Source organism: Aulonocara sp. 'chitande type north' Nkhata Bay, linkage group LG17 (assembly GCF_057382095.1).
Source record: "Aulonocara sp. 'chitande type north' Nkhata Bay isolate Kocher_YH1m ecotype deep benthic linkage group LG17, A_spYH_male_GT1.1, whole genome shotgun sequence".
In the NCBI taxonomy this organism is placed as follows: domain Eukaryota; kingdom Metazoa; phylum Chordata; class Actinopteri; order Cichliformes; family Cichlidae; genus Aulonocara; species Aulonocara sp. 'chitande type north' Nkhata Bay.
In genome coordinates, this window is record NC_141360.1 from 1,536,235 (window position 1) to 1,563,959 (window position 27,725).

The 27,725-nt window shown below is 43.6% G+C and overlaps 2 protein-coding genes across 3 annotated transcripts; both read right to left on the reverse strand.

Annotated features, from left to right (window-relative positions):
* Positions 1-1,613: 1,613 nt before the first annotated feature.
* On the reverse strand, positions 1,614-4,161 carry LOC147309405 (uncharacterized). Its single transcript, XM_086269856.1, has 4 exons — positions 4,150-4,161; positions 2,950-3,012; positions 2,053-2,537; positions 1,614-1,962 (listed from the first exon to the last, which is right to left on the reverse strand). The coding sequence occupies exons 1-4, from the start codon at positions 4,159-4,161 to the stop codon at positions 1,614-1,616; spliced, it is 909 nt and encodes a 302-aa protein (XP_086125982.1).
* A 15,534-nt stretch (positions 4,162-19,695) lies between these two features.
* Positions 19,696-27,507, reverse strand: LOC147309406 (nuclear transcription factor Y subunit beta-like). 2 transcript variants are annotated; one of them, XM_086269302.1, is made up of 7 exons: positions 27,385-27,507; positions 25,471-25,564; positions 25,244-25,374; positions 22,831-23,028; positions 20,732-20,810; positions 20,581-20,660; positions 19,696-20,243 (listed from the first exon to the last, which is right to left on the reverse strand). In XM_086269302.1, the coding sequence occupies exons 2-7, from the start codon at positions 25,562-25,564 to the stop codon at positions 20,211-20,213; spliced, it is 615 nt and encodes a 204-aa protein (XP_086125428.1). In that variant the 5' UTR covers positions 27,385-27,507; the 3' UTR covers positions 19,696-20,210. The 2 variants fall into 2 exon arrangements, with proteins under 2 accessions (XP_086125428.1, XP_086125429.1); XM_086269303.1 differs by lacking the exon at positions 27,385-27,507 and adding an exon at positions 27,092-27,345.
* Between the last annotated feature and the right edge of the window lie 218 nt (positions 27,508-27,725).

A 27,725-nucleotide genomic window follows, 5' to 3' on the forward strand; every position in this document is an offset into this window, starting at 1 on the left:
TTGGACCAAGCTGGGTTTCTGGGTCCAGAGGTTTGGAGAAACTTCTTCCCTTTCTTTCATCACAGCTGTCCTGTGCCAGATGTTCTGTTGACCCACTGAAAGAGGCATAATTTAAGAAACACCAGGAACACTGAAGCTCATCGCATTGATCAAGCAGGACTCATGATCTTCACCAGCAGCTCCCTCACAGGGAAATCTTCAGCACTCCTCCGTAGGCCCGCCCCAGGAGATGGATAAACCCAGCATTTCATGAACACTGTGATGGAGACCTTTGGTTTGTGTAATGTTATAAATACTTGGATACTCCCCAGAGGCTCCGGACTTTTACATAAAGATATTATATTCAGTCCTGTAGAAAGTTATATATTTAAAAAGATATGATCCTCTCTGGTTACTCTGGTATGAATAACTCTGCATCACTTTATGGTAAATAACACACTATGTGCAAAAAACTGTGAAAGAATTCCAGATGACAAGTTTGTAGTTCAACATAGAAGTGACGACCTTTGACTTTAATCAGGTTTTATTTAATTGTGTTAAGAGAAACTCAAACGTGCTCTTCATGCAGCTGAGTACATCAAGTGTTTAAAACGGAAGCTGTGCAGGTCTGAGATACAAACTGAGGTCCTGTTAATGCTGATATATAGTGACACAGTTACAGGGGTGATTAATCCTTTTGGTTTTTTGTCTTTAACTTAATCAATAAAACAGCTGCAGCTTTCACTGCAGCACATGTGGTACTTTAACCTTTGTACTGTTTTCATCAGTTCATTTTGCAGTTAAAAATTTAAAGATGCCGAGGAGCAGCTTAACAAAACCTTAAAAGAGCTGAAGGCAAAAGAAAAGCAAGCCGAGGACAGGAGGGGATTCTGGAGCAGCCTGCTGAGAAAGAACTGACCCAGCAGCATCGAGTTTGAGGACATCAATAGTTTCTTCCTCCTCTCTCCACCTTTCTTTCACCCCATCCTTCTTCTTGGGACGTTTGCTTGTTTTTTAAAAACTCTAATCTAAATACATGTACTGAAACACACAAATAAAATTGCCATAACTTGACCTCATGTTGCCTGCTTCTTTTCTTGTGTGTCTGTGGATGTAAAACAGTAACACACCTCCTGCTCTGTGTCTTTAATTGTAAATAACTGCAATATGTTTTCATTTTAAAATGCAGTGCAAAAAACTTCTGCTCTGAATCTTTTTTTTTAGCAAAAAGCTTTTTGTTGCCTGTTGTGGAAGTTTTCCATTCAAATAAAGCCTGCAGACGAGCGGTGATCGGTAGCTAACATTCTTTAATCAAACACACAAAGAACAGACAACCAAGCTTGATGAAGTCCCTGCATGACCGCGGGACAGACGGTCAGCAGAGTCTCCCTGAGCCCAGCATGGCTCTCAGTTAAATACCTTCTCCAGGAACAAAAGGCAGTACACAGCTGTTTCACACCTTAACACTAGAATTACTGAGCCTTTTTTTCCCCTGGCGCGAGTCCCTACTACTAGATTTACTAGCCCTGCGCAAATTTGCGTAAATTCCACTGGTACCGCGTTGTCTTTACAGTCCCTGGCACAGCAGCTGCAGCAGCTTCAGCAGCCTGCGTCTGTGCTAATATTTCCTTGTGCTACATGAATCGGCAACGAAGTTCCTGAGCTAGAAGACTCAGAAACAATCTTCTTTTGCCTGTCCACCCTGTACATGCCTTGTACAAAATGTAGGCATCCACCGCCGCCAGGTCCAGCATATTGTAGAAAACCGCTACTGACCACCTGCGTGTTGCTGCTCTTATGGAATACATCCGCACAAGTTGAGGAAGTTCACGCCAGACTTTATTCACCGTGCCCCATAACGGCGTTTTGCACTGCAGCAGTCTGTGCGACAGTGACAGTGAGGTAAAGAAATTGTCTGTTGTGACGTTTCTCCCATCATCCAAAATCAGCTCCATCAGTTTCATGACCACATTCTCTGCCAGCCTCTCTCCCTTCTGACGACTGGGGTCTTTTCCCAAGTAAGGAGATGCACTGCAGACATATTTGGTGTCCAAGTCCGTGGCCATCCAGAACTTGATCCCAAATTTGTCTGGCTTGGTTGCGATATACTGTGTGAATGGACAACGAACCTTGGTAGGGAACAGCTGTTCATCTATGGTCATGTGTTCTCCTGGCGTGAAACTCTTAGCACAGTTCTTGTTGAAGCATGTCCAGATGTCGGAGATCGCCGCAAATTTATCTGTTTTCACCCGTTCTGCCCGCGTGTCCTTGTCATCAAATCGAAGGTGTTGCATAATTGAAATGAATCTATCTCGGGGCATTGTCTCTTTGATTACTGGCACCAGAAATCTTTCTGACCAGCAATCCACAATGGCACCAACAGGACACATGATTGCTCTTACAAACAGGATTGAAATGAATGCCATCAGTTCATGAATTGACAAATTCCAGTCCGGCTCTATTCTGTGGGCTCGATGGACCGTACACTCCCTGATGGTCTGCAGCATTCCCACGTCTAACATGCAAAGGAAGCTTTGGAGCACACTTGTAATCTTACGCTGTCAGAAGATAAACAAATAGAGAATGGTAAATTTACATGGACCTCACTCTAAATGGGTTTATATAAATATCGATCGTGGCTCAAGAGTTGGGAGTTCGCCTTGTAATCAGAAGGTTGCCGGTTCGAGCCCCGGCTTGGACAGTCTCGGTCGTTGTGTCCTTGGGCAAGACACTTCACCTGTTGCCTACTGGTGGTGGTCAGAGGGCCCGGTGGCGCCAGTGTCCGGCAGCCTCGCCTCTGTCAGTGCGCCCCAGGGTGGCTGTGGCTACAATGTAGCTTACCATCATCAGTGTGTGAATGTGTGTGTGAATGGGTGGATGACTGGATATGTAAAGCGCTTTGGGGTCCTTAGGGACTAGTAAAGCGCTATATAAATACAGGCCATCATATGTAATATGGCAGTGACAAACCTTAGCAGACTCTGTGGGTCCAGCTTGTGCAGTGAAGCACGAGCGATTTGCTACTGCACTGGGCTGGAAAAAACATTGGACATTGGAATATGTCCAATGTCCAATGTTTTTTCTTGAGAACCGAGACCTGACAATTTTTTTGTCTGATACCTGACAACTTTTTTCTTGAGAACTGAGACCTGACAATTTTTTGTCTGATACCTGACAAATTTTTTCTTGAGACCTGACGATGTCCTAAAATGTACACCGTAGTCAGGGTATCTGTTAAGATGTTAAGAATAACAAGTATCTCTTAAAATGTTTCCGATAATGAAACATTTCAATATAATGTAGACAAAAACAAAAAATTAAAAGATAGTGACGGATCAGGACTCCCAATCCTTACTGCACATGTGCAAAGTCGGACCGTACAAATCGGGTCTACCAGATCCGTACCAGGCATGTGCAGGGGTTTTCTTCTTCTTCTGTTCGTTTAATGGCCATTTACTCCCCAGTGTACGAGGATACTGCCACCTGCTGACTGAGCAAATGAACCCTATTGTAAACTGAACTAGCGTCATTACAAACGTGTGTTAAATTTGATTTAGTGATAGTGGAGTGTGTTTATGTGTGGAGAGGATTGATTGGAATAGTAATGATGATGTCCGCTATCACTGTCAGTTGTCAGTAAACACTTAATCTGGCTGATGAATCTTCGCGTGACATATTACAAAGTCTGTATTATTAACTCTGTAATTATGCGCCATTCTTCTTATTTTACGGTGCTGTTGTTCAATCGGGGAACGCTCTGTGTTGAGGAGAAAAGCATGAATTTGTTTGTATACGAAGGTATCCATTGTTTAAATGTCCCGCTCGTCGAAAAGGAGGCAGAGCTGTTGAGAAATGCTAGGTGCTAACTGGGCGCTAACCGTATCATTCAAATATATTGAATGTTGCAATGCTGGCAAAGAGAGGAAATGACAAGATTTGTGCATGCGGGGTACCGATCGGGTTTCCGGTACGGATCGGGTAGTGACACTGTGCACGCTTCCCAGTCCCATATATTCCACAATTCATAGCGCAGCGGTGGCTGTGGATAATTTTGCCGCAAAATGCGGCAGAAGGGAGCGGCTGAAGAGTGAACTGTCAAAAGTAAGAACTGAATATTATGTAACTTATTTTTGTGCAAATGTTTAATAACGAAGAACATTAAAACATTACTGTTGGCCACATGTCGGCGAAGTTACGTGACATTAGTGATGTTTGTACTTTCAGCGTTAACTTGGTTTTAAAGCCTCTACTTCAATATATATATATATATATATATATATATATATATATATATATATATATATATATATATATATACATGGATGACATCAAGCTGTATGCCAAGAGTGAACGAGACATCGATTCACTGATCCACACTACCAGGCTATACAGCAATGACATTGGAATGTCGTTCGGACTGGAGAAGTGTAGTCGGATGGTAACAAAGAGAGGGAAGGTAGTCAGAACTGAGGGGATTGAACTACCAGAAGGCAACATTGCAGACATAGAGGACAGTTACAAGTACTTGGGGATCCCACAGGCGAATGGGAACCATGAAGAGGCCGCTAGAAAAGCTGCAACCACCAAGTACCTGCAGAGGGTCAGGCAAGTCCTGAGGAGTCAGCTGAATGGTAAGAACAAGATCCGGGCCATCAACACGTACGCCCTGCCCGTGATCAGGTACCCTGCTGGGGTAATAGGCTGGCCAAAGGAGGAGATAGAAGCCACTGACATAAAGACAAGAAAGCTCCTTACCATGCATGGAGGGTTTCACCCCAAATCCAGCACCCTGAGGCTGTACGCTAAGCGGAAGGAAGGGGGCCGGGGACTGGTGAGTGTCAGCACCACAGTCCAGGATGAGACAACGAACATCCAAGAATACATTAGGAAGATGGCCCCAACTGATCGAGTGCTCAGTGAATACCTCAGGCAGCAGAAACCCAAGAAAGAGGAGGGAGACGAGGAACCATCATGGAAGGACAGGCCCCTGCACGGTATGTACCACCGGCAGATAGAGGAGGTGGCTGATATCCAGAAATCCTACCAGTGGCTGGACAAAGCTGGACTGAAAGACAGCACAGAGGCACTAATCATGGCAGCACAAGAACAAGCTCTGAGCACAAGATCCATAGAGGCTGGGGTCTATCACACCAGGCAAGACCCCAGGTGCAGGCTGTGTAAAGATGCCCCAGAGACAATCCAGCACATAACAGCAGGGTGCAAGATGCTAGCAGGCAAGGCATACATGGAGCGCCATAACCAAGTGGCCGGCATAGTGTACAGGAACATCTGTGCCGAGTATAACCTGGAAGTCCCGAGGTCAAAATGGGAGATGCCCCCAAGGGTGGTGGAGAATGACCGAGCTAAGATCCTGTGGGACTTCCAGATACAGACGGACAAAATGGTGGTGGCTAACCAACCGGACATAGTGGTGGTAGACAAACAGAAGAAGATGGCCGTAGTGATCGATGTAGCGGTTCCGAATGACAGCAATATCAGGAAGAAGGAACACGAGAAGCTGGAGAAATACCAAGGGCTCAGAGAAGAGCTCGAGAGGATGTGGAGGGTGAAGGTAACGGTGGTCCCCGTGGTAATCGGAGCACTAGGTGCGGTGACTCCCAAGCTAGGCGAGTGGCTCCAGCAGATCCCAGGAACAACATCGGAGATCTCTGTCCAGAAGAGCGCAGTCCTGGGAACAGCTAAGATACTGCGCAGGACCCTCAAGCTCCCAGGCCTCTGGTAGAGGACCCGAGCTTGAAGGATAAACCGCCCGCAGGGGCGTGCTGGGTGTTTTTTATATATATATATATATATATATATATATATATATATATATATATATATATATATAGTCGACCTTAATCTCAGAGAGAATGTGATGATTTTATGGATAAATAAAGTCAGTCTGTGGCGTGGGTGTGGTCTCTGGCCAGCTGCAGAGGAGGGGTGACGCAGTGAGCTTCCGGGGTGGCGCAGGGGCGGGGTGAACAGGTGTGCTGGGATCTGACAGTGATTGTGTCTCTTTATATGTTGGCAGTGACAGTCAGAGGAGGGAGGCGGACGTGACAGCAGAGAGAGAGAGCGGGAGTGTCTGTGTCCCAGCACAAAACCACAGTATTAAATAAAAGTTCTGCTGTCGTCATATTCGCTCCAGCTTATGTTTCTTGGGTCCAGCGTTACACAGTCATATATCCACAAACACAACAAGCTGAAAGTCAGTGATGCTGCTCGGTCCTGAATATGACGGCACAAGCAGGATTCACTGCACTGTTAATGTTAGCTATGTTATATTGCTGCCTCTGTTCGGTGGTGTCGAGCCAAACGGACTTTAACGTGTGTTTGAACGAGCTGACGGTTCACTCGTTAAGCTGAAAGAAAGATGCTTTAATCACAGCAGTCACACATGTGTCCACTGTACCATCTGGGACTCTTCTTGTTTACACTCGTAATGACACAAACACTAAATCCTCCTGTTTGTAGCAGTGTGTACACCTGAGACTGTCACCTGTCTGTCTGTCCTGCACTCTCTCTCTGTTTCTTTCTCTCTGATTGTGGAATAAAAGTATGAACATGTGTTTATAAGTTACACTTGTGTTTGAATCCTGCAGCTTATCACACATTTGATTTCCATGTGTGACGACTGCAAGTGTCCAGAGTGAGGACAGACTGAGGGACCCACTGCTGCACATTATCTGTGAGGCTTTGCACCCCTGATGATCCACCAGGACAAACTCAGCAGTGTGTGAGGAAGAGGAGGAGGAAGAGCCAGCAGCAGCTGACAGATGTTTGTGAAGGACTGCTAGGAAAGTTTAACTGTCTGTGCTGAATCAGTCTTATTAGGTAATGTTCACATAATGTGATCATCCCAGTGTTTCCAGTGTGGGAGAAAGTACTCAGGGCCTTATAGTTACACACTATGAAAGGCAGCAACAAGTTTAATGTTCAGAAACCTAAAGTCTGTATCAGCAGCAGAATGGAGCTAAAATAAATATTGGTTTCAGTTCTATGAAGCTTTGAGTATTTTGGATCAGTAGCTGCTGTGTTTGTTGCATCATATTGCTGTAACTGTTTATATGCTTTATATATTCTGAGCTAAGTTGATCTATAGTGTTACATCATATTCTATAAGGATGTTATGTGTTTGTAGACTTTCTGCCCAGTTTGACCCATTTAGCAGACGTCAGCCTGTTTAAGGCTCTGATATCTATTCTGTGTGACTTACAGCAGTTATGACATGGTCTGATTTTCTCACCCAATAAAGGAATATTTCATATATCAGTCTACTCTTCATTCTATCAGACACAGTTATCACAGCTCGTACATTTGCTTTTTACACATGTATGTAAGCATTGAGCCAAATTTAGTAATGTCAACATACTGAAGGAACAATATTTGTCTCTTATATATGATACATCTGTAGATACACTGTCACAGATACTTGTCTTTGACTGAAGATTTAAGGTGATAGGAAATATAAATAACTGCAACTTGAATCTTTGACCCAAAGTTCAAGCTCACTGCTGTAATATATCCTGTAATATATATATATATATATATATATATATATATATATATATATTAGGGGTGCAACAATACACAAATTCACGGTTCGGTTCGATACGATATTTTTTCGATACAAAAAAATGTTCATGCCTTTTTAATTTGTCATTTATTAAAATTATAAATATATATTTTAACTCAAAAGTACAGTTTTTAAATTTAATGTTGCTGAAACAACAAATCTTTGGATCACTCATCTTTGGAAAAGAGAGTTTATTACAGAGAAATGGCTCTTTCAAAATAAAAGCTATACTATCCGCTTCTTCTGGGCTATATTCTCAGCAACATATTAAACATATCAGGTCCCCATAAGGAGAATCCTGTGCTAACGGCTGTCTAAATGACTCGGGTAAAGTTTGTAGCATGCGTGCTTGTTGTTTTTGTCTGCTTCCACTTGTCTTTGCACTAGGATGATGTCGGAGTAAATGTGCAGTCATATTCGTTGTGTTCCCACTAGTGCCGTCAGCATTGATCTCGTTAAAATGACATCAACGCCATAACGCGGCAAATCTCCGTTAACGAGCTACCCCTGATCGCCCCGTGCGTGGGGCTGGACGGCCAACACGTTAACGAGCTAACAGCGCTAACGCACTAGTTCCCACCCATGTAATTGAGCATTGCGTGGCACATCCAACATACTGTTTTACTTTAGTCCATGACGCGCTTACCTTCAGGGTCATACCTCACATGAAGACCAAAATAATTCCAAACGCCAGATCTGAATGAGGGTGGGGGAGGTTCAATTTGCCATGTTGCAAGGAGAGCTTAGCTTCTGTCTCGCTAGCTTGCGCTGCACTCAGTGGATCTGTGCTCGACAGTGCAGCCTAGGCAGAGTAGTCGAACGCAGATCCACTGAGCGCTCAACACAGACAGCATCGTCAGAAGAAAAGTTTTGTAAAATTTTGTATTGTTCAATACATATGCGTACCGAACCGAAAACACTGTATCGAACGGTTCAATATCGATACGAGTTGATTATTATGATATATATATATCATAATAATCTGACAATACATATAATATTGGCCATATTATATTTACATTACCACAGTGAGATGATTTTAGTCTGAACAACATTAGCTAATTGTTATTTACTAACTAATTTGGTAAGCAGGTGTGTGATGATCAGCTGATGTGTGATGATCAGCAGGTGTAAATGATCAGCAGGTATTTGATGATCAGCAGGTGTGTGATAATCAGCAGGTGTGTGATGATCAGCAGGTGTAAATGATCAGCAGGTGTGTGATGATCAGCAGGTGTGTGATAATCAGCGGGTGTGTAATGATCGGCCCTGAAAATCTTAGAAATATGGTATCTAACCAGATTCTTACTCTGGATGGCATTACCTTGGCCTCCAGTAACACTGTGAGGAACCTTGGAGTCATTTTTGACCAGGACATGTCCTTCAACGCACATATTAAACAAATATGTAAGACTGTTTTCTTCCATTTGTGCAACATCTCTAAAGTTAGAAATATCCTGTCTCAGAGTGACGCTGAAAAACTAGTTCATGCATTTATTACTTCCAGGCTGGACGACTGTAATTCATTATTATCAGGATGTCCAAAAAACTCCCTGAAAAGCCTTCAGCTGATCCAAAATGCTGCAGCAAGAGTCCTGACAGGGACTAGAAAGAGAGAGCAGATTTCTCCTGTTTTGGCTTCCTGTTAAATCCAGAATTCAAAATCCTGCTCCTCACATACAAGCTCTTAAATAATCAGGCCCCATCTTATCTTAATGACCTTGTAGTACCATATCACCCTATTAGAGCACTTCGCTCTCGCTCTGCAGGCCTACTTGTTGTTCCTAGAGTATTTAAAAGTAGAATGGGAGGCAGAGCCTTCAGTTTTCAGGCCCCTCTTCTGTGGAACCAGCTTCCAGTTTGGATTCAGGAGACAGACACTATCTCTACTTTCAAGATTAGGCTTCAAACTTTCCTTTTTGCTAAAGCATATAGTTAGGGCTGGACCAGGTGACCCTGAATCCTCCCTTAGTTATGCTGCAATAGACGTAGGCTGCCGGGGGATTCCCATGATGCACTGAGTTTTTCCTTTCCAGTCACCTTTCTCACTCACTACAGGGAGTGCAGAATTATTAGGCAAGTTGTATTTTTGAGGAATAATTTTATTATTGAACAACAACCATGTTCTCAATGAACCCAAAAAACTCATTAATATCAAAGCTGAATGTTTTTGGAAGTAGTTTTTAGTTTGTTTTTAGTTTTAGCTATTTTAGGGGGATATCTGTGTGTGCAGGTGACTATTACTGTGCATAATTATTAGGCAACTTAACAAAAAACAAATATATACCCATTTCAATTATTTATTTTTACCAGTGAAACCAATATAACATCTCCACATTCACAAATATACATTTCTGACATTCAAAAACAAAACAAAAACAAATCAGCGACCAATATAGCCACCTTTCTTTGCAAGGACACTCAAAAGCCTGCCATCCATGGATTCTGTCAGTGTTTTGATCTGTTCACCATCAACATTGCGTGCAGCAGCAACCACAGCCTCCCAGACACTGTTCAGAGAGGTGTACTGTTTTCCCTCCTTGTAAATCTCACATTTGATGATGGACCACAGGTTCTCAATGGGGTTCAGATCAGGTGAACAAGGAGGCCATGTCATTAGTTTTTCTTCTTTTATACCCTTTCTTGCAGCCACGCTGTGGAGTACTTGGACGCGTGTGATGGAGCATTGTCCTGCATGAAAATCATGTTTTTCTTGAAGGATGCAGACTTCTTCCTGTACCACTGCTTGAAGAAGGTGTCTTCCAGAAACTGGCAGTAGGACTGGGAGTTGAGCTTGACTCCATCCTCAACCCGAAAAGGCCCCACAAGCTCATCTTTGATGATACCAGCCCAAACCAGTACTCCACCTCCACCTTGCTGGCGTCTGAGTGGGACTGGAGCTCTCTGCCCTTTACCAATCCAGCCACGGGCCCATCCATCTGGCCCATCAAGACTCACTCTCATTTCATCAGTCCATAAAACCTTAGAAAAACCAGTCTTGAGATATTTCTTGGCCCAGTCTTGACGTTTCAGCTTGTGTGTCTTGTTCAGTGGTGGTCATCTTTCAGCCTTTCTTACCTTGGCCATGTCTCTGAGTATTGCACACCTTGTGCTTTTGGGCACTCCAGTGATGTTGCAGCTCTGAAATATGGCCAAACTGGTGGCAAGTGGCATCTTGGCAGCTGCACGCTTGACTTTTCTCAGTTCATGGGCACTTATTTTGCGCCTTGGTTTTTCCACACGCTTCTTGCGACCCTGTTGACTATTTTGAATGAAACGCTTGATTGTTCGATGATCACGCTTCAGAAGCTTTGCAATTTTGAGACTGCTGCATCCCTCTGCAAGATATCTCACTATTTTTGACTTTTCTGAGCTTGTCAAGTCCTTCTTTTGACCCATTTTGCCAAAGGAAAGGACGTTGCCTAATAATTATGCACACCTGATATAGGGTGTTGATGTCATTAGACCACACCCCTTCTCATTACAGAGATGCACATCACCTAATATGCTTAATTGGTAGTAGGCTTTCGAGCCTATACAGCTTGGAGTAAGACAACATGCATGAAGAGGATGAGTATTTTAGTATTTATTTATTTATTGTCATTGTCAAGAACAATGAAATTGCGTTTGGGGCTACCATACAACCCAAAAAAAAAGAAGAAAATAATAAATACCCCCTAAAACCCAAGTGTACATATTTAACCCAGTGTGACTCCAATGCAATAAGACAATCCTTAGCAATAATGTTCGTAGAAATTCAGACAAAGACCTGAGAAACATGACAAAATACAACAATGCAACCCATTCAATATTATTGTACTGTGAGATATGATATCAGATATGATAGTTATCTATTTAAGAAAGAGGGGGGGGGGGGCAGGAGGGGGAAGAGAATAAAGATATGATGCACCAATGCAGACCAGTTCATTGCTATTAAGAAGTTGGATATGGTTATTGTCCGTGAGAGGGGGGCAGAGAGTTCAGGAGCCTCACAGCCTGTGGATACAGGCTGTTGGCCAGTCTGGATGTTCTGGCCTGTATAGACCTGTACCTTCTCCCTGAGGGCAGCAGATGGAAAAGGTGGCGCGCAGGGTGATGTTGGTCCCGCAGGATACTGTGCACCCTCCTCAGACAGCGAGTGGGGAAGATATTACTGATCTCTGGCAGACTTGTTCCAATAATTCTGCCAGCTTCTTTCACCACCCGCTGGAGTGCTTGCTGATCGGCCTTGGTGCAGCTGGGGAACCACACTAGAAATCCATACGTCAGAACGCTGCTGATGGCACAGTTGTAGAAGTTCAACATCAGAGATCTGGGAATGTGTGCGCTCCGCAGTCTCCTCAGGTAGTAGAGGCGCTGTTGGGCCTTCCGTACAACTGAGGTGATATGGTTGCCCCAGGACAGGTCCTCGGTCACAGTTACCCCCAAGAATTTAAAACTGCTCACCCTCTCCACCGCCTCACTGCCAATGAAGAGAGGCAGATGGTTGTTATGACCCCTCTTCCGGAAATCTACAATGATCTCCTTGGTCTTTTTGGTGTTTAAGACCAAGTTATTGTCGTGGCACCATGACTGTAGTTGTTGCACCTCTGTCCTATAGTTTGTCTCATCATTGTTGGATATAAGTCCGAGCACTGTAGTGTCATCTGCAAACTTAACAATGAGATTGGACGCACAGGAGGAAATACAGTCATGGGTGAAGAGAGTGTATAGCAGAGGGCTCAGGACACACCCCTGAGGGGCACCGGTGTTGACCACAAGGGTAGAAGAGGTGTTCTTACCCACTCTGACACTCTGTCTACGGTTAGTGAGGAAGTCCACAATCCAGTTGCACAGAGAGGAGTTAAGTCCCAGTTGGTGGAGTTTGGGACGGAGTTTGTATGGCCGGATGGTATTAAAAGCCGAGCTGTAGTCTACAAAGAGGAGCCGTGCATAGGTGTTCCTGTGTTCCAAGTGCTTCAGTAATGTGTGCAGCACTGTGGCGATCGCATCCTCGGTTGACCGGTTCTCCCTGTATGCAAACTGGTACGAGTCCAGGGATGGTGGAAAAGCAGCTCTGATGTGTTTAATGACCAGTCTCTCCAGGCATTTGGCGGGAATGGGGGTGAGTGCCACAGGTCTGAAATCGTTCAGACATGTGACATTTGACTGTTTTGGGATGGGAACGATGGTTGTGAACGATGTGGACAAAATACTCATTTGCCTAATAATTCTGCACTCCCTGTATGTGTTAACAGACCTCTCTGCATTGAATCATATCTGTTATTAACCTCTGTCTCTCTTCCACAGCATGTCTTTTATCCTGTCTTCCTTCTCTCACCCCAACCAATCACAGCAGATGGCCCCGCCCCTCCCTGAGCCTGGTTCTGCTGGAGGTTTCTTCCTGTTAAAAGGGAGTTTTTCCTTCCCACTGTCGGCAAAGTGCTTGCTCATAGGGGGTCATATGATTGTTGGGTTTTTCTCTGTATCTATGAAGCGCCTTGAGGTGACTTTTGTTGTGATTTGGCGCTATATAAATAAAATTGAATTGAATTGATCAGCTGATGTGTGATGATCAGCAGTTCTAAATGATCAGCAGGTGTAAATGATCAGCAGGTGTGTGATGATCAGCAGGTGTGTGAAGATTAGCCGGTGTGTGATGCTCAGCCGGTGTGTGATGATCAGCAGATGTGTGATGGTCAGCAGGTGTGTGATTATCAGCCGGTGTGTGATGATCAGCTGGTGTGTGATGATCAGCAGATGTGTGATGGTCAGCAGGTGTGTGATGATCAGCCGGTGTGTGATGGTCAGCCGGTGTGTGATGATCAGCCGGTGTGTGATGATCAGCTGGTGTGTGATGGTCAGCCGGTGTGTGATGGTCAGCAGGTGTGTGATGATCAGCCGGTGTGTGATGATCAGCTGGTGTGTGATGATCAGCAGGTGTGTGATGGTCAGCTGGTGTGTGATGATCAGCAGGTGTGTGATGGTCAGCCGGTGTGTGATGGTCAGCAGGTGTGTGATGATCAGCAGGTGTAAATGATCAGCAGGTGTGTGATAATCAGCAGGTGTAAATGATCAGCAGATGTGTGATGATCAGCAGGTGTGTGATGATCAGCCGGTGTGTGATGATCAGCAGGTGTGTGAAGATTATCCGGTGTGTGATGATCAGCAGGTGTGTGATGATCAGCAGGTGTGTGATGATCAGCTGGTGTGTGCAGCTTGAGAGTGGGAACTCTCTTCATGGTCCTGATGCTGCACAAAGTCAGGAACACCACACACACACACACTGAGGAGGGACAGAAAGAGAAAGATGTAATCTTTATCTTTTTAATGGCTCATAGTCCATGCTGTCTTCAGTCTTGTTTCCTCTGTTTTCTCTTGAAGACAAATAAACAGAACACAGTTGATAAAAAGTGATCTTCACAGCGGACTTCCAGGATCCATCATTGAACCTATTAAAGAGGTACAAAGAGGGCGTGACCCACAAAATAGAAGCTACTTTATTTGGAAATGAGTTCATGAACTTCACTTCAAGTGAAGGTAGAGACAGAAATCTGAACTACACAGTGTGCTGAGGTGCACCTGATACAAACTTCATGTAACTGATGAAGAGTTTAACACAGCTGAAGAGGTTCACATCTCAAAACACCTTCGTCCCATTGGGATGGTAGCTGAAAAATAATTTAGCGCACTCATTTAAGAAACCTAGCAGGTGCTACTTTAGCCATTAAAAGAACACAGTGCCCCCTGCCCCCTGAAAAGAGCCTTGAGACTGTGAGAGTGGAGCTACTTTTAGTGGTGAGTTTTCAGATAAAAATAAAAATGCATATAGAAGATATGTTGTAGTATGTGTCACACTGAAGGCTTCCAGTAAGGTATGTATTGTGAGGTATGTATTCAAGGCCGCAGGGGGGTTGGAACCCAAGGCCAGGAGGCGGGGTGCACCCTGAACTAGTCGCCAGTCTGTCGCAGGGCCTGCAGCTTAATTTGACTCAACACAGGAAACCGCTCCCAGCCCAGACACAAAAAGGATCGACAGATTGATAGCTCTGTCTCAAGTCTGGGTGGTGCATGGATGCTCTTATTTGCTGAAATAAGTAGTTTACAGTTGTTTTTGGTAGATCATTGTGTTAAATATTGACTATGTTCTACTGCCTTTGTGAAAACTGACTGGTCATAGTGAGTTGTAAAAATATTTATTTTTAACTTGTGGACGATTTTATTCCTTTTATTCTTCATTATTATTATTTTTATTCTTTTATTCCTCTTGTTGCACCTGAAATTTGTAATGAGCACAAACTGTATATCAAAGACTTTGGTAGATTTAGACGTCACAGACAAAAGTGTCAGACTGTCACACTTTCCTCATGGTTTTTTGTACAGGGTGGGCCATTTATATGGATACACCGTAACAACATGGGAATGGTTGGTGATATTAAAGTCCTGTTTGTGGCACATTAGTATATGTGAGGGGGCAAACTCCTCAAGATGGGTGGTGACCATGGTGGCCATTTAGAAGTCGGCCATCTTGGATACAACTGTTGTTTTTCCAATAGGAAGAGGGCCATGTGACACATCAAACTTATTGGTAATGTCACAAGAAAAACAATGGTGTGCTTGGTTTCAACGTAACTTTATTCTTTCATGACTTAGAATAAAGTTACGTTGCACAGAATTTGCAGAATGGGCTGGAAAAACTCAGGGAACGTGCCAGCTTCAGTGCATAAAGAGGGAAACATATCATCATGTAGCAATTTCAAACATCCAGTGGCCTTGAGGTTTCCATTGATGAAGAATGGACCCACTATCGTTGTCCCCATATACCACACCAAACCATCACTTTTGTTGTTCCAACAGTCTTGGAGGGATCCATCCAATGTGGGTTAGTATCAGACCAATAGCGGTGGTTTTGTTTGTTAACTTTACCATTCACATAAAAGTTTGCCTCATCACTGAACAAAATCTTCTGCCTGAACTGAGGGTCCTGTTACAATTTTTGTTTTTCCCATTCTGCAAATTCTGTGGCCGATCTGGGTCATCCTCGCTGAGATGCTGCAGTAGCTGGAGTTTGTAAGGGTGCCATTTGTGAGTAGCTAATATCTACTGAAGGGATGTTTGACTAATGCCACTCTCCAGTGACATGCGGCGAGTGCTACGCTGTGGGCTCTTGCTGAATGAAGCTAGGACAGCCACTGATGTTTCTTCATTAGTGACAGTTTTCTTGCGTCCACATTTTGGCAAATCCAACACTGAACCAGTTTCACGAAACTTAGCAAGCAGTTTGCTGACTGCAGCATGGGAGGTGGGTGGTCTCGTAGGGTGTCTTGCATTGAAATCTGCTGCAATGACCCGGTTACTGCGTTCACCGGATATCAACACAATTTCGCTCCTCACGTGTTAACCTCTTCGACATGTCAATGGCTGTGAACAAAGAGAAACTTGTAAATAACTCATGAAAGAATAAAGTTACATTGAAACCAAGCACACCATTGTTTTTCTTGTGACATTACCAATAAGTTTGATGTGTCACATGGCCCTCTTCCTATTGAAAAAACAAAAGTTGTATCAAAGATGGCCGACTTCTAAATGGCCACCATGGTCACCGCCCATCTTGAGGAGTTTGCCCCCTCACATATACTAATGTGCCACAAACAGGACTTTAATATCACCAACCATTCCCATGTTGTTACGGTGTATCCATATAAATAGCCCACCCTGTACTATGGTCTCATTAGTGTCAAAGGTGAATAAATTAGTGTATTCTCAGTGGCTAACGATTTTCAAATAGCTAATGAGCATTTAATGCCTGTTGTTTCACAGGCAGAGCTGCCCTGCACTAATGATGTGTGGTTTAAAAGGAAGCTGAAAGTAGCAAAAATTTCAAAACAGAAATTCCCTAAAGGCCTACACACTGAGAGTGCTGCAAGTAAAAGATACACATGACATGCAATTCCTCATTTTTGGAACTATAAATGTTTTATAACTCATACACACACAGAAAACTTGATGAGATGAGATTTTTCTTTTAAAAAATTGTTCTCATAATAAAGAAGTGTGAAAAACATGAAGTCAGGCAACAATCAGCTGGTCCTGATGTTATTAAGAAGACAAGGATGAAACTGAGATTCTGGGTTTATCTGGGTGGGCTTACCCCTCACTCCAGCTAGTTGTGCCAAATGAATTGAATTCTCACAAGACAGCAACAGGGAGAATTTCATAGCGTCATCGAGGAGGTGAAGATGTTTAATGACCACTTTGGTGCATGTTTGAGCTCTTTTTGGCAGAGTTGGGAATCTACAGCTAAGAAACCGTAAAGGATTATGTGAATGTGTGCTGGTCAAATTAGAGTTTCTCAGAGTATTTTTTGTTATAACTTCTCTTTTCAGATGAATGCAAAGTTAAAGCGTATTACCACGGTGCCACTGCTGCCCAGATTTCTCTCAAAGACAGATGTGCTATCTGCCAAACTCATACAGCTGTTTAAAAAGCCAAGATTATAGGACAGGAAGAAGACTGCAGAGTGAAACACATGGGCCAGGTAAAAATACTTGTATAATTTGGATGAGCTTGATGTGTAATCAGGGAGCTCTGCGTTTATCTCAACAAAGATCTGGATGATTTAGTGACAGAGTATGTTATGAGCATTACAGTTTTTCTCAGTCGCTTTGGTGCGTTTCTCAGATCAGAATTGAAATTCTCATAACTATTAGTTCAACCTCCACAACACTCAGTCATTTGTGCACATCATAGTAGCAATTTCTCCTCTCTCTGAACAAACTGCAAATGATTTTGGACATGAATCAGTTGCTTCCATACATTTCCCTGCTGCTTTCTGACATTTCCATTTGCTTATGTCATGTCAGTCAAAAGTAATCATACCTATGGATGCTGAATAGTCGTTCCTAATAAAACTAATAGTCATACATCCATTGCTTGAGTCATCACACACAAAATTGTTGAACTAGTTATCACATGCCAAATATTGGCCATCTGTCAAGCAAATCCTATACCTTCCTGTATCATTGTTCCTGGAAATGTCTCCGAAATTGAACAATTGATCTCGGGTGAATTACAGCTGTCACTCATGAGGAGGCGTGTGAAAGTTTAGTTGTAACCAATGACAAACAACTTGTTCACTGTCAATTATGGATGAATCCTGTGAATCCCCAATTGGCAAGCATATATAAACTGCGCAGGAGCTAGTGTGTACCATTTCTACACTTCTGTTACACAAAATGGAAGATCAGCACCGTGGAAGAGGGGTGAGGATGTGGGGAGGAAGGGGAAGGGGAAGAGGGAGAAGAGGCAGATATAGGCGGATTCCTAATGAAATAAGGGCTACAATTGTGGACCATGTTGTCAATCACGGCCTCACCATGGAGGAGGCTGGTCGAAGGGTGCAACCCAATATTGGAAGAACTACTGTCAGTTCAATCATTCAAACATTCCGTAGGGAAAACAGGTATGCAAACAGTAATACACTGTACTGTACTGTGCCATCTCAGACACATCACATGTTACTGTACTGTATTTGCAATTTCACAAAAAGTTCACTCTGCACCACATAGGATTGTAAGACAACCTCGCGGAGGCGGAAGAGGGCCCCTTTTTACCCCACAGCAAGAAGAAGCCATTTGTGCACTGGTCATTGCAAACAATGCAATAAAGCTGAGAGACATACAAAGCGCTGTCATAGAGAATTACACGGTATTTGGCAATATTGAATCTGTTCCAATTTCAACAATTGACAGAGTACTCAAGACAAATGAAATCCACATGAGCAAATGGCCCTGCTAGCAGCCATGGATGCAGCATGTGACGACATCACAGCAGGGTCCTGCAGAGGATGGATTCGCCACTCCAGGAGATACTTTCCTCGCTGCATTGCGAGGGATAACATCTGTTGTGATGTAGATGAAAATATGTGGCCAGACAGACAGGAACGTCTGGATGTGCCAGAATGATTTACTGTACTGTTACATGTGCTGTTTATTGTTCACATTAGTGCACAGCTCTACCGAATGGGTGATTTTATGTTTACATGTATTCTACAGTGCACAAGTGACTGTAGCATATTTTTCTTTTGCACAATTCTGTAGGATTACAAACATTTCTACACAATGGAAATGTGAAACGTACGTATTCAGTGTCTCAGTTACTCCCAAGACTCCCATAACATCTACAGTGACTTCACTGCACATTTCAGATGGCTGTACAGGTAGGCCATAGTGCTGTCGTCAGCATTTTCAGGTGTCACCAATTGTTTTTGCAATGGGAAACACTGAAATTATAAACTGTCATAGTGGAAACATGACAATGCCATTTGACTATCTTGTTCATAAAGATGGTGTCAAGACTTTTCATTTTGATGGCACTGACAGTTTCATTGACATGGATACTTGCTTTTGAGGTATGGATAATCAATTCTGTGCATGTGACGTGCTTTTGCAGGCTATCCACTAGGTTTTGCAGTTTGCACTAATTGTTTTGGGAAATGCACTAACTGCTGTGCAAATGTTAATGGTGTTCTGAGGAACGCACCAAAGCGACTGAGAAAAACTGTAATATAGAGCATCAGTACTTATTTTATATGCCACAGTTTCACTTTTTAACAGACATATTTTCAAAACATTATCTACTGGGGTCTTGCTATTTAAGAAGCTTTGCCTTGTTATGTTACTCAAGCTGTTAAAAAAACGCGGGAATTCAAATTTTGAACTGGATCTGAGGTTCTGAGGATCACCACGAGCACATTAGGAAGCCACCCCCAAAAAATATCAGCTGTCAGGGAGCATTTTGACATGTTATCGCCCAATAATAACATGAGCCTTAAATCAGCCTCAGAGAGGCTGGTTAGTTAGAGGTGTGTGCATGTATATCATACAGGACCTCATATGGGTATTCTGCGATTGATACATCATTATGTTTATATATTCAAACTAGGAACTATGGAGAACACACAGCTAGAGGGGACGTAACACAGAGCAGAGAGAGGCGCAGACAATGTATACACAGCAGGAGATGAGGACACACACAAAACTGAACATAACATACATGACAGGAGACTATCAAAATAAAGCAGGAAGTAACACACACTGAGACTCAGACTAAGACGTGTGGGTTTGGCACTGGGACCGGGGGAAACACAGAGAGGAGACTTTTCAAATTTTATTCAAAGGATTTTTAGGACATTAAAGCACATGGTAAACTGTCAACTTACAAAAGAGCTGCATAATCTAGTGAGACGGCTCCTCTTGATTCAAACAGAGAAGACATGAAAAAAAAAGCATCCAATGCAACATTTCCCTTTATAACCCCGTCCAACCCAGCCCTACCCCAGAGAAGAGGAAGGAAAAAAAGGCATAAAAGCAAACACATTAACACGAAAGCACAAACAGGAATTCATCACTAAATCATGTACGAAGACTAGCCTTTAAAATAAAGCCTTGAATTTCCCAGCTGCTCTGGAAGCTCCAAAACATCTGGAACACTGCAACTAGAAACTACACTTTCTACTAAACAGGCAGTGGCTTCTCTGTACATGAGGGATTCTGCAACACCCCCTGCTCTCTCTCTGATAACCTTCACCCGTCGGCCGGGCCAGATGTCATCGGTGATCGGAGAGTGTGCACGGAGCCGCGGCGTTCAGGCTGGGAGTGATGGAGCCTCGTCATGAAAACTGGATCTGCTGTACAGTGGGAATCTGGAACAAAGAGAAGCGAGCATCACCAACAAAATTCCACTTTTCACGAAAAACAATCACAAGATGAAGAATACGAATTACAGACCATGAGTCAATATACAAACTATAACGAGTACTCGGCTGTGTCCACACAGTAAAATGTATTCAGGCACATCTGTGCAGAGTTAGCCAAAGAAACCTGTCATCAGGTTTAGCTTCTGCTTTTATTACACAATTTTCTGTCGAGCTGACTGCAAAGAGTTTTCCAAACTTAGGATAAAACAATCCAACTACATGACTGATGTGTTTCCTCTTAGTAGCAAGATAAAGGCACAGCACAGCACTTATGTTCTTTTACCTGTTGATATGATGTGGTGTACACCATAACGTTCTGCTGCTGACCATCTGCTGTGATAATCCCAGCTGGCAGTGGATTTGCTGATGAGAAAAGAAGTGGAATTGATTAGGACTGTTCATTAACGAGGGGACGCTGCTTGTGTTTCACTTACTGAAGCTGTCCTCTGAGAGGTCCTCACTAAGGCCTTCTCCCACAGTCACACCTGCCATTCCTTTCTCCCCCTTCATTGCCTGGAAGACAGCAGAAAACATTTTCACGTTATTCTGTGCAGTGCTACGAAACACCAATTACACGTGCAGCATTTACAAGAGTAGAAGCAGCCAGGTGCTGCCAAACTCGTGTGTTTGATTATCTGATCATCAGCGAGCAGGACCGCTGTATTTAACAGTCATTACAAGTAGGGCTGCCACAAACGATTATTTTGATAGTCGACTAGTCACCGATTATTTTTGCGATTAGTCGACTAATCAGATCATCATCCATTGGACGCAAAACTACAGCTTATTGCACCAGCAGCATCTGCTCTTATATAACTATCATTAGCTTACAGCTTTAAGTGTTTAAGGTCTGTGCTAACTAAAAATAAAGACAAGATGATAGTTTATTACATTTTAATGAAATTTGCAGATTGTTTCGGTGAAGTTTAATAAACTCCTTGCTATCTAAAATATAACAGGACACTGGAGTATATTCTGGAGCATCTCACACTTCTGATAATCAGCTGTCTGCTTGATGTTTATTCAGCTGTGTAAAAACTATAACTTTAATCTCAGCCAAACCGATTTACTCAGGAACAAATAAAATACTAAAAAAAGCCAAACAATAACATTTTAAGTTATCTAAGTGACTCATATATATTTAACCTGAGTAGCGAAAGACGGCGGTGGGTTTGAAAACGATTTGCGGGGAGTCCGGTGTTCTCACCGCACTAGTGACCTAGCCCCCGGCTAGCTAACGAGCTAGTGGGTAACAGACGTCTCCGAAAACGTCGGAGCGCTTTTGAAAATATGTGGTGTCCTGATAAACTGAGCAGATATTTGAGGTTTACACAGCTACATTCTCGCCTGAAAATATGTTAAACGTTTATTTTGTGACCCAGAAAGAATAATAAGAGTAATATTAAAACTAGCTAGCTGCTGCCATTGTTGGAAACTGAGCTGGGCCGCGCTATGAATTCTGGGACACAGCTTCTTCTTCTTCGGGGTTTAACGGTAGCTGGCATCGTTGTACATGCAGTGCTGCCATCTTCTGTTTCAGTCCGTTATTACACTCTTAAATCCTGCCACTTACTCCTGCGTCTTTTGTGATCTTACAAAGCTTCAAACGACGCGTCGACTATTAAATCAGTCGTCGACGATTTTGATAGTCGACGTAATCGTGACTAGTCGACTAATCGTGGCAGCCCTAATTACAAGTAACGACATCAACTAATTAACATGGCAAGAAGGGAGTTTTTCCTTCCCACTGTCGCCAAAGTGCTTGCTCAAAGGGGGTCATATGATTGTTGGGTTTTTCTCTGAATCTATGAAGCGCCTTGAGGCGACTTTTGTTGTGATTTGGCGCTATATAAATACAATTGAATTGAACCCAGAAGAAACTACAACATGATTTAATTACCAATTTCTAAATAATATCTCATCTATAAGCTTACATGAGAAAACGCTTTAATCAGCACACACATTCCAGAAATGACCACGGCTTCATTCACAAACATTACTGGTACTAGCACTATGTTGCTTTCTGGAAAAAAAAAGGTTTGTTGGAGTTTATGGATTCCCTGATTCGACTGAGAATTCCATTCTACAATTTTTCATTGCTTAACAGCATCTATCCCAATCCCTCCACTTGCACCACTTCAGTACTGGTCAGAGGAATCCAAGTAGCTGTGCAAACTTACATTTTTCAAGCTAATTAATCAGATTTTGAGTAATCAAATTAGACTGCAAATAAAAATCTGACTGTACTGGTGACACCTGTGAACACAGCTGCCTTATGGTCCTGATAAATTGGACTGTTGTGAATCACACAGGTAGATAAAAAGGGCATAAGAACAGTATCATGTTCTAAAACTCTATGTGATCATCAAAGCTACTTGCATTCATAGCTCTCGAGTTATTTGAGGAGTTTGGATCCATCAAACAGCAGTATTAACAATGAAACACAAAACTTGAGCAGTGAGCAATCACAGAAACATGACAATATTCAGAATCTCAACTTAAATATCCAAATAAATGGGAAGCTGCGCCTCACCTCTCTGAACTTCTGCAGGTAGAGCTTCAGTGGATCCACATACATGTCAAAGCCCAGCGTGGACATGGCAAACAGGATGTCCTCCCCATTGATGGTCTTCCTCTTTTCCTGGTGACAACGCTCACTCGCCTCAGATGTGATAAAGCTGATAAACTCGCTCACGCACTCCTGCACACACTCTTTGGCATCTTTTGCAATCTGTGCAAAAAAGAGACGCAGACATTACAGACGATTCAAAGCTGGCCTTTGGAAACTGCATCAGGCCAAAGTTCTTAGCATTCGTTTCCACGTCTCACTATGTGATGTGTCTCCCTGCGTACTCCTCATATACTTTGAAGCATAGCTTAACTTGCTATATGACAGTGTCCTGAGCCCTTTTCAGAGGGGTGTCAATCCAGGACATCTGTGCAGCAGCGAGCTGGTCTTCACCTCTCACCTTCGTCTGGTTTTACAGGCTGGACGTCTCCACTTCAGGTGTAGCTCAAGCAGTGCTAGCACTGGGTCCTCGCGTGGATAGGTGAGCTGCTGGCTATTGCAGTGATTGCTTGAAATAAGCTTGTCTGGCATTAATGGAGTCTCCATTTCCCATAGTGAGACATCCAAACGAACGCTATTCAGCTCCATTCAATTTTATTTATACAGTGACAAATCCCAACATAGACCACATGTCCATGCTGCTGATCCCTGCATACACTGACCCCCCCACAAAGACTGTGAAAACCTGTCCAGAAGATGCATCACATCAGCTGCAGGACTGCTTTGAAAACACAGACTGGACTGTGTTTGAACACCTGGACCTCGAGAGCCCACATCAGTGCTCTCGTACATCAACTTCTGTCAACAGCGTCACTGTGGACAAACGTCTCCGGGTGTATTCCAACCAGAAACCCTGGATGACTAATGAGGTCCAGGTCCTGCTGAAGCAACGTGACTCTGCCTTCAGGTCTGGTGACAGCAAGCAGTACAGTGCAGCCAGATCTGAGCTGAAAAGAGGCATCAGAGAGGCCGGGGGGTCTTCACTAAGATCTTCACGCTTCACTGCCCCAGTCCTGCATCCTGCCGTGCCTAAAGTCGGCCACAATCGTCTCACTGCCAAAGTGTACCAACCTCAGCAGCCTCGACGACTGCCGCCCAGCTGCTCTAACACCTGTTATAATGAAGTGCTTCGAGAAACTGGTCCAACATCACATCATGTCCTGCCACATACAGAGCTAACAGATCAACTGAAGATGCCATTGCTACAACCAACACACCACCATCTCCCACCTGGAACAACAGGGCCGTTACGCCAGGCTGCTCTTTGTTGACTTTGGCTCTGCTTCTAATACGATACTCCCCGACAGACTAATAGTTAAACTGCTGGATATCGAACTTCCTCCGACCACCTGCTGCTGGATCGGAGACTTCCTGTCAGACCGTGTACAGCGAGTTAGAGTGGGCCCTCAGCCTTAACACCGGCTCTCCACAACTCTGTGTACCGAGTCCCCCACTGTACACTCTGTACACACATGACTGCGTCAGTACCCACCCAGATGATACCATCTTAGTGGGGCTCTTCTCTGGGGGCGACGAGATGGCGTACAGAGCTGAGGTTCAGAGGCTGTCAGATTGGTGTGTAGACAACAATCTGGACCTCAATACCACCGAGACAAAAGAGCTGAGAGTCGACTTTAGAAGGAGGAAGTCTGAGCTGCATCAGCATGAATGGTTAGTGTGTGGAAAGGGTCTCCAGTTTCAAGTTCCTGGGTGTGCACATAGACTCAGACCTCCAGTGGAGCTCAAACACCTCAGTGGTTGTAAAGAAGGCAAAACAGCATCTCCATTTTCTGAGAATCCTCAGAAAAATGGGCCTGAAGGGGCTGCTGGTCGTCTTCTACCATTGAAAGTGTGCTGACATCCTGCATCTGTGTGTGGTTCTCCAGCTGCACCATGGCACACAAAGAAGCACTTCAGAGGGTCATTAATATGGCCCAAAAATCACTGGACATCCTCCTCCCTCCCTGAATGGTAAATGGCCTGTATGTGTATAGTGCTTTACTCAGTCCCTATGGGCCCCAAAGCGCTTTACACTACTTTCAGTCATCCACCCATTCACACACACATTCACACACACCCTGAAGGACTTGTACAGCACTAGTGTACTAGGTATGACTGTGCAATGACATTAAAGAGTGATCTCCCATCTCTAACGATGGCTGTCAAAGTAGCATGAGTGAGACATCTCACCAGACGGCCCTTCTTGCTGAGGCAAAGCTAGAAGAGGTGCTTATCGTAACAGTGAAAGCTATTTAAAGGTGGCCAGGATGAAAGTGAAACTGAGGAGGTTAAGAATCTCTTTGTGAGCTCAATAACATACTGTGTGAAGGCGTTATTATTTCTGTTTTCTTTCTCTTCCCTTTCATCCCTCACAAACCTTTCCAGTCTGAGGAACAGCATTCTTCATGATGCGAGCCACATTAGCAATGGGAAGATATATGTCCTGTTCCCTGTAGTTCTCCTTACTGCTGCCGTCTTCATGGTCATTCAGATTCTCATCTCCATCATCTATGAAACACACAGAGAGTCAGCGCTATAAGAACAAAGCCAAAATGCACTTCGATGAAGATGATGATTTTATACTGACACTTTGTTTTTCCTTACCTTCCTGAGGCTGGAGAACATAGTGACTGGAAGCCATGTACTCTCCAGTGATGCCCAGCTGGGAGGCGTCGGTGGTCGAGCTGTCTCCGTCCATCTGCAATACCACACAGCTGGCTTAGTTATTTGGAGCTGTAGCACTACAGTAAACCTATGAAGCCTGAATGTAGCCAGCTTCTTAGAGCCACACCTTAGGCATGATCTGAGTTATTTAGAAGGGTCCCAGCATGCATGCTCCTCTAGGAAGGAGAAGATGTTTTCCTTTGGGATTCAGCCACATGCTGTTTTACTATGCTCTGAGCTATGAAACAGAATAAATAATGCCTGCTTGCTGTTTTTCTCCGTAGCTACACTGTGACTCCAACACTCAGACTGACCTAGATATGTCTGACATGGGTGAGCACAAAAGAAAGTGCAGCTATGACCTGTTAAACAAACCATTTATCCATTTTATTTATTGATCTTTTGCTTGACAGTAGCAGACCTACTGTTGTATTGAGTAGGGTAAGGTGTTGTTTAAATGAACACAGAAGCTTTAAAGTTTAAAGTAATAGTATTTTTAAATGGATCATGATAATGATCAATGCTGACTGATTTGAGCATTTTTATCATAATGTTTTAGGCCATATGTCAAACCCTGCAATCAACAGCGAAACACACATCAAGGGTTGACCTAACAAGTGAAAGATCGCTGGTTCGATCCCGGGAGGAGACACAAATCCCTTTGGGCTTGTGTCAGGAAGGGCATTAAAAATAATACCAACTAAAAGAAGCTGTTACTGTAGCAACTCTTTGTAAATAAGGGGGCAGCTAGCTTTAATTGTTGCAGGTTAGGACACTTTAATTATTTTTTTCTTTTATTATGTATTAATTAACGAGGTCATTCAGCTGTTCAATCAACTGGTAAGCTAAAGGCAAAGGCTACTTTATTATAACATCGCATCTATCAGGGAGAGAAGGCCATCGCAATGTTTTTATAGCGTAATACTAAGTCATTCAACATTTCAATGTACACTAAATATCAGTAGGTCTTATTCGGTGGAGGTAACCTGGCCGTTAATAGTGCGCCAAACGTGTTTTGTGTTGTCACCCAATCCTGATACATGCGTGTGTTTTTGTTTTCCAGCAGACTGACTTGGCGGGTTTGTTGCTATTGCGTCTTGGTGCTTGTTTTAGAGGGTTTATCTGCATCCTGAGTTTCTACTAACGACTAGCTTGGTTAAGTAGCGTATTTCGGTACTCAGACGTGTATAAGGAGGAATGCCACAATAACAGCGCTCCCTCATACTGTGCGCACTTTTATATCGGCCTGTGTGTTTGCACTGAGAAATGTTTAACTTGGCATGACACAGCTAGCTACCTACTGGAACTGTTAGCATTTATCTGAAAGGGAAAACGTAAAACAGCTGTAAGCCAACGGTGAGGCCAGCTTACGTTAGCCACATGCTAAATACACTGGCATGTGTTTGGCTACCGTGTGGTAAGTAGCGGTTATCATTTGTGACATTTTTAGCTAATGTTAGCTAATGTTAACCCGGGGATGGGGTTAGCCCGTGGCCTCGCCAATATTGGGGAAACCAGTGCTTTTAACGTAATGAAGAGAAGCTTTCCAGTGGACTGTTACCTTGAGTAGTTAACCCTATTCAGGCACTGAGTGTCCCTTAAATACATTCTCACTGCAGATCCAACGCGATTCGCGTCCGCCTTGGCCTGTTCTTTGTGGTGCACAGCATAGCAAGACGTGACCAGGGCCGAAATGTTTAGTAGTCATTTTTAAACTTTCACCCGCTGGATACTTCCTGATGAGCAGCCCTCATTCACCCAGACAACAAATAAAAAAATCAGACAGAGACGGACATTTCCATTCGAGCTAACGAGAAATCGGTTAGCAATCATTGGCCGGAGCCAGGAACAAACCTGCAATGAAGCCCTGGTTGGTTACCTTCCTGAGACGGCTGTTTGGTTGGACAGAAAATGGCTGCAAAAGGACCAGTCCCAGCGCGGAGCCGCGGCTGCAGTACCCCATCTCAACAGTAGAGGCCCGTGCTGCGTTCATGACCTTCAGTACCGCACAAGCCCACATCTACATAGGAATGGTAGTTGGTACTGTTATCGAAACTATATGTCCAAGAAGTAACATAAACGAAGTAGAAAACCCTTACATCCTTAGATAAAGCACACATTGGTTATAATGTAATATAATGTAATCTCACAGAAAGTGTAGTTCCTACATCTACGGCAGCAAATGAACGCATCTT

Coding starts and splice junctions, on each gene's coding strand:
- LOC147309405 (XM_086269856.1), bottom strand. Junction 2,538..2,949: donor GACCCACAGAGTCTGCTAAG/GTTTGTCACTGC, acceptor ATCTTCTGACAG/CGTAAGATTACAAGTGTGCT. Junction 1,963..2,052: donor CCAGACAAATTTGGGATCAA/GTTCTGGATGGC, acceptor GAAGGGAGAGAG/GCTGGCAGAGAATGTGGTCA.
- LOC147309406 (XM_086269302.1), bottom strand. CDS start 25,564: ATGGACGGAGACAGCTCGACCACCGACGCCTCCCAGCTGGGCATCACT. Junction 23,029..25,243: donor CTGTTCCTCAGACTGGAAAG/GTTTGTGAGGGA, acceptor TTTTTTGCACAG/ATTGCAAAAGATGCCAAAGA. Junction 20,811..22,830: donor ACCTGCAGAAGTTCAGAGAG/GTGAGGCGCAGC, acceptor GCTGTCTTCCAG/GCAATGAAGGGGGAGAAAGG.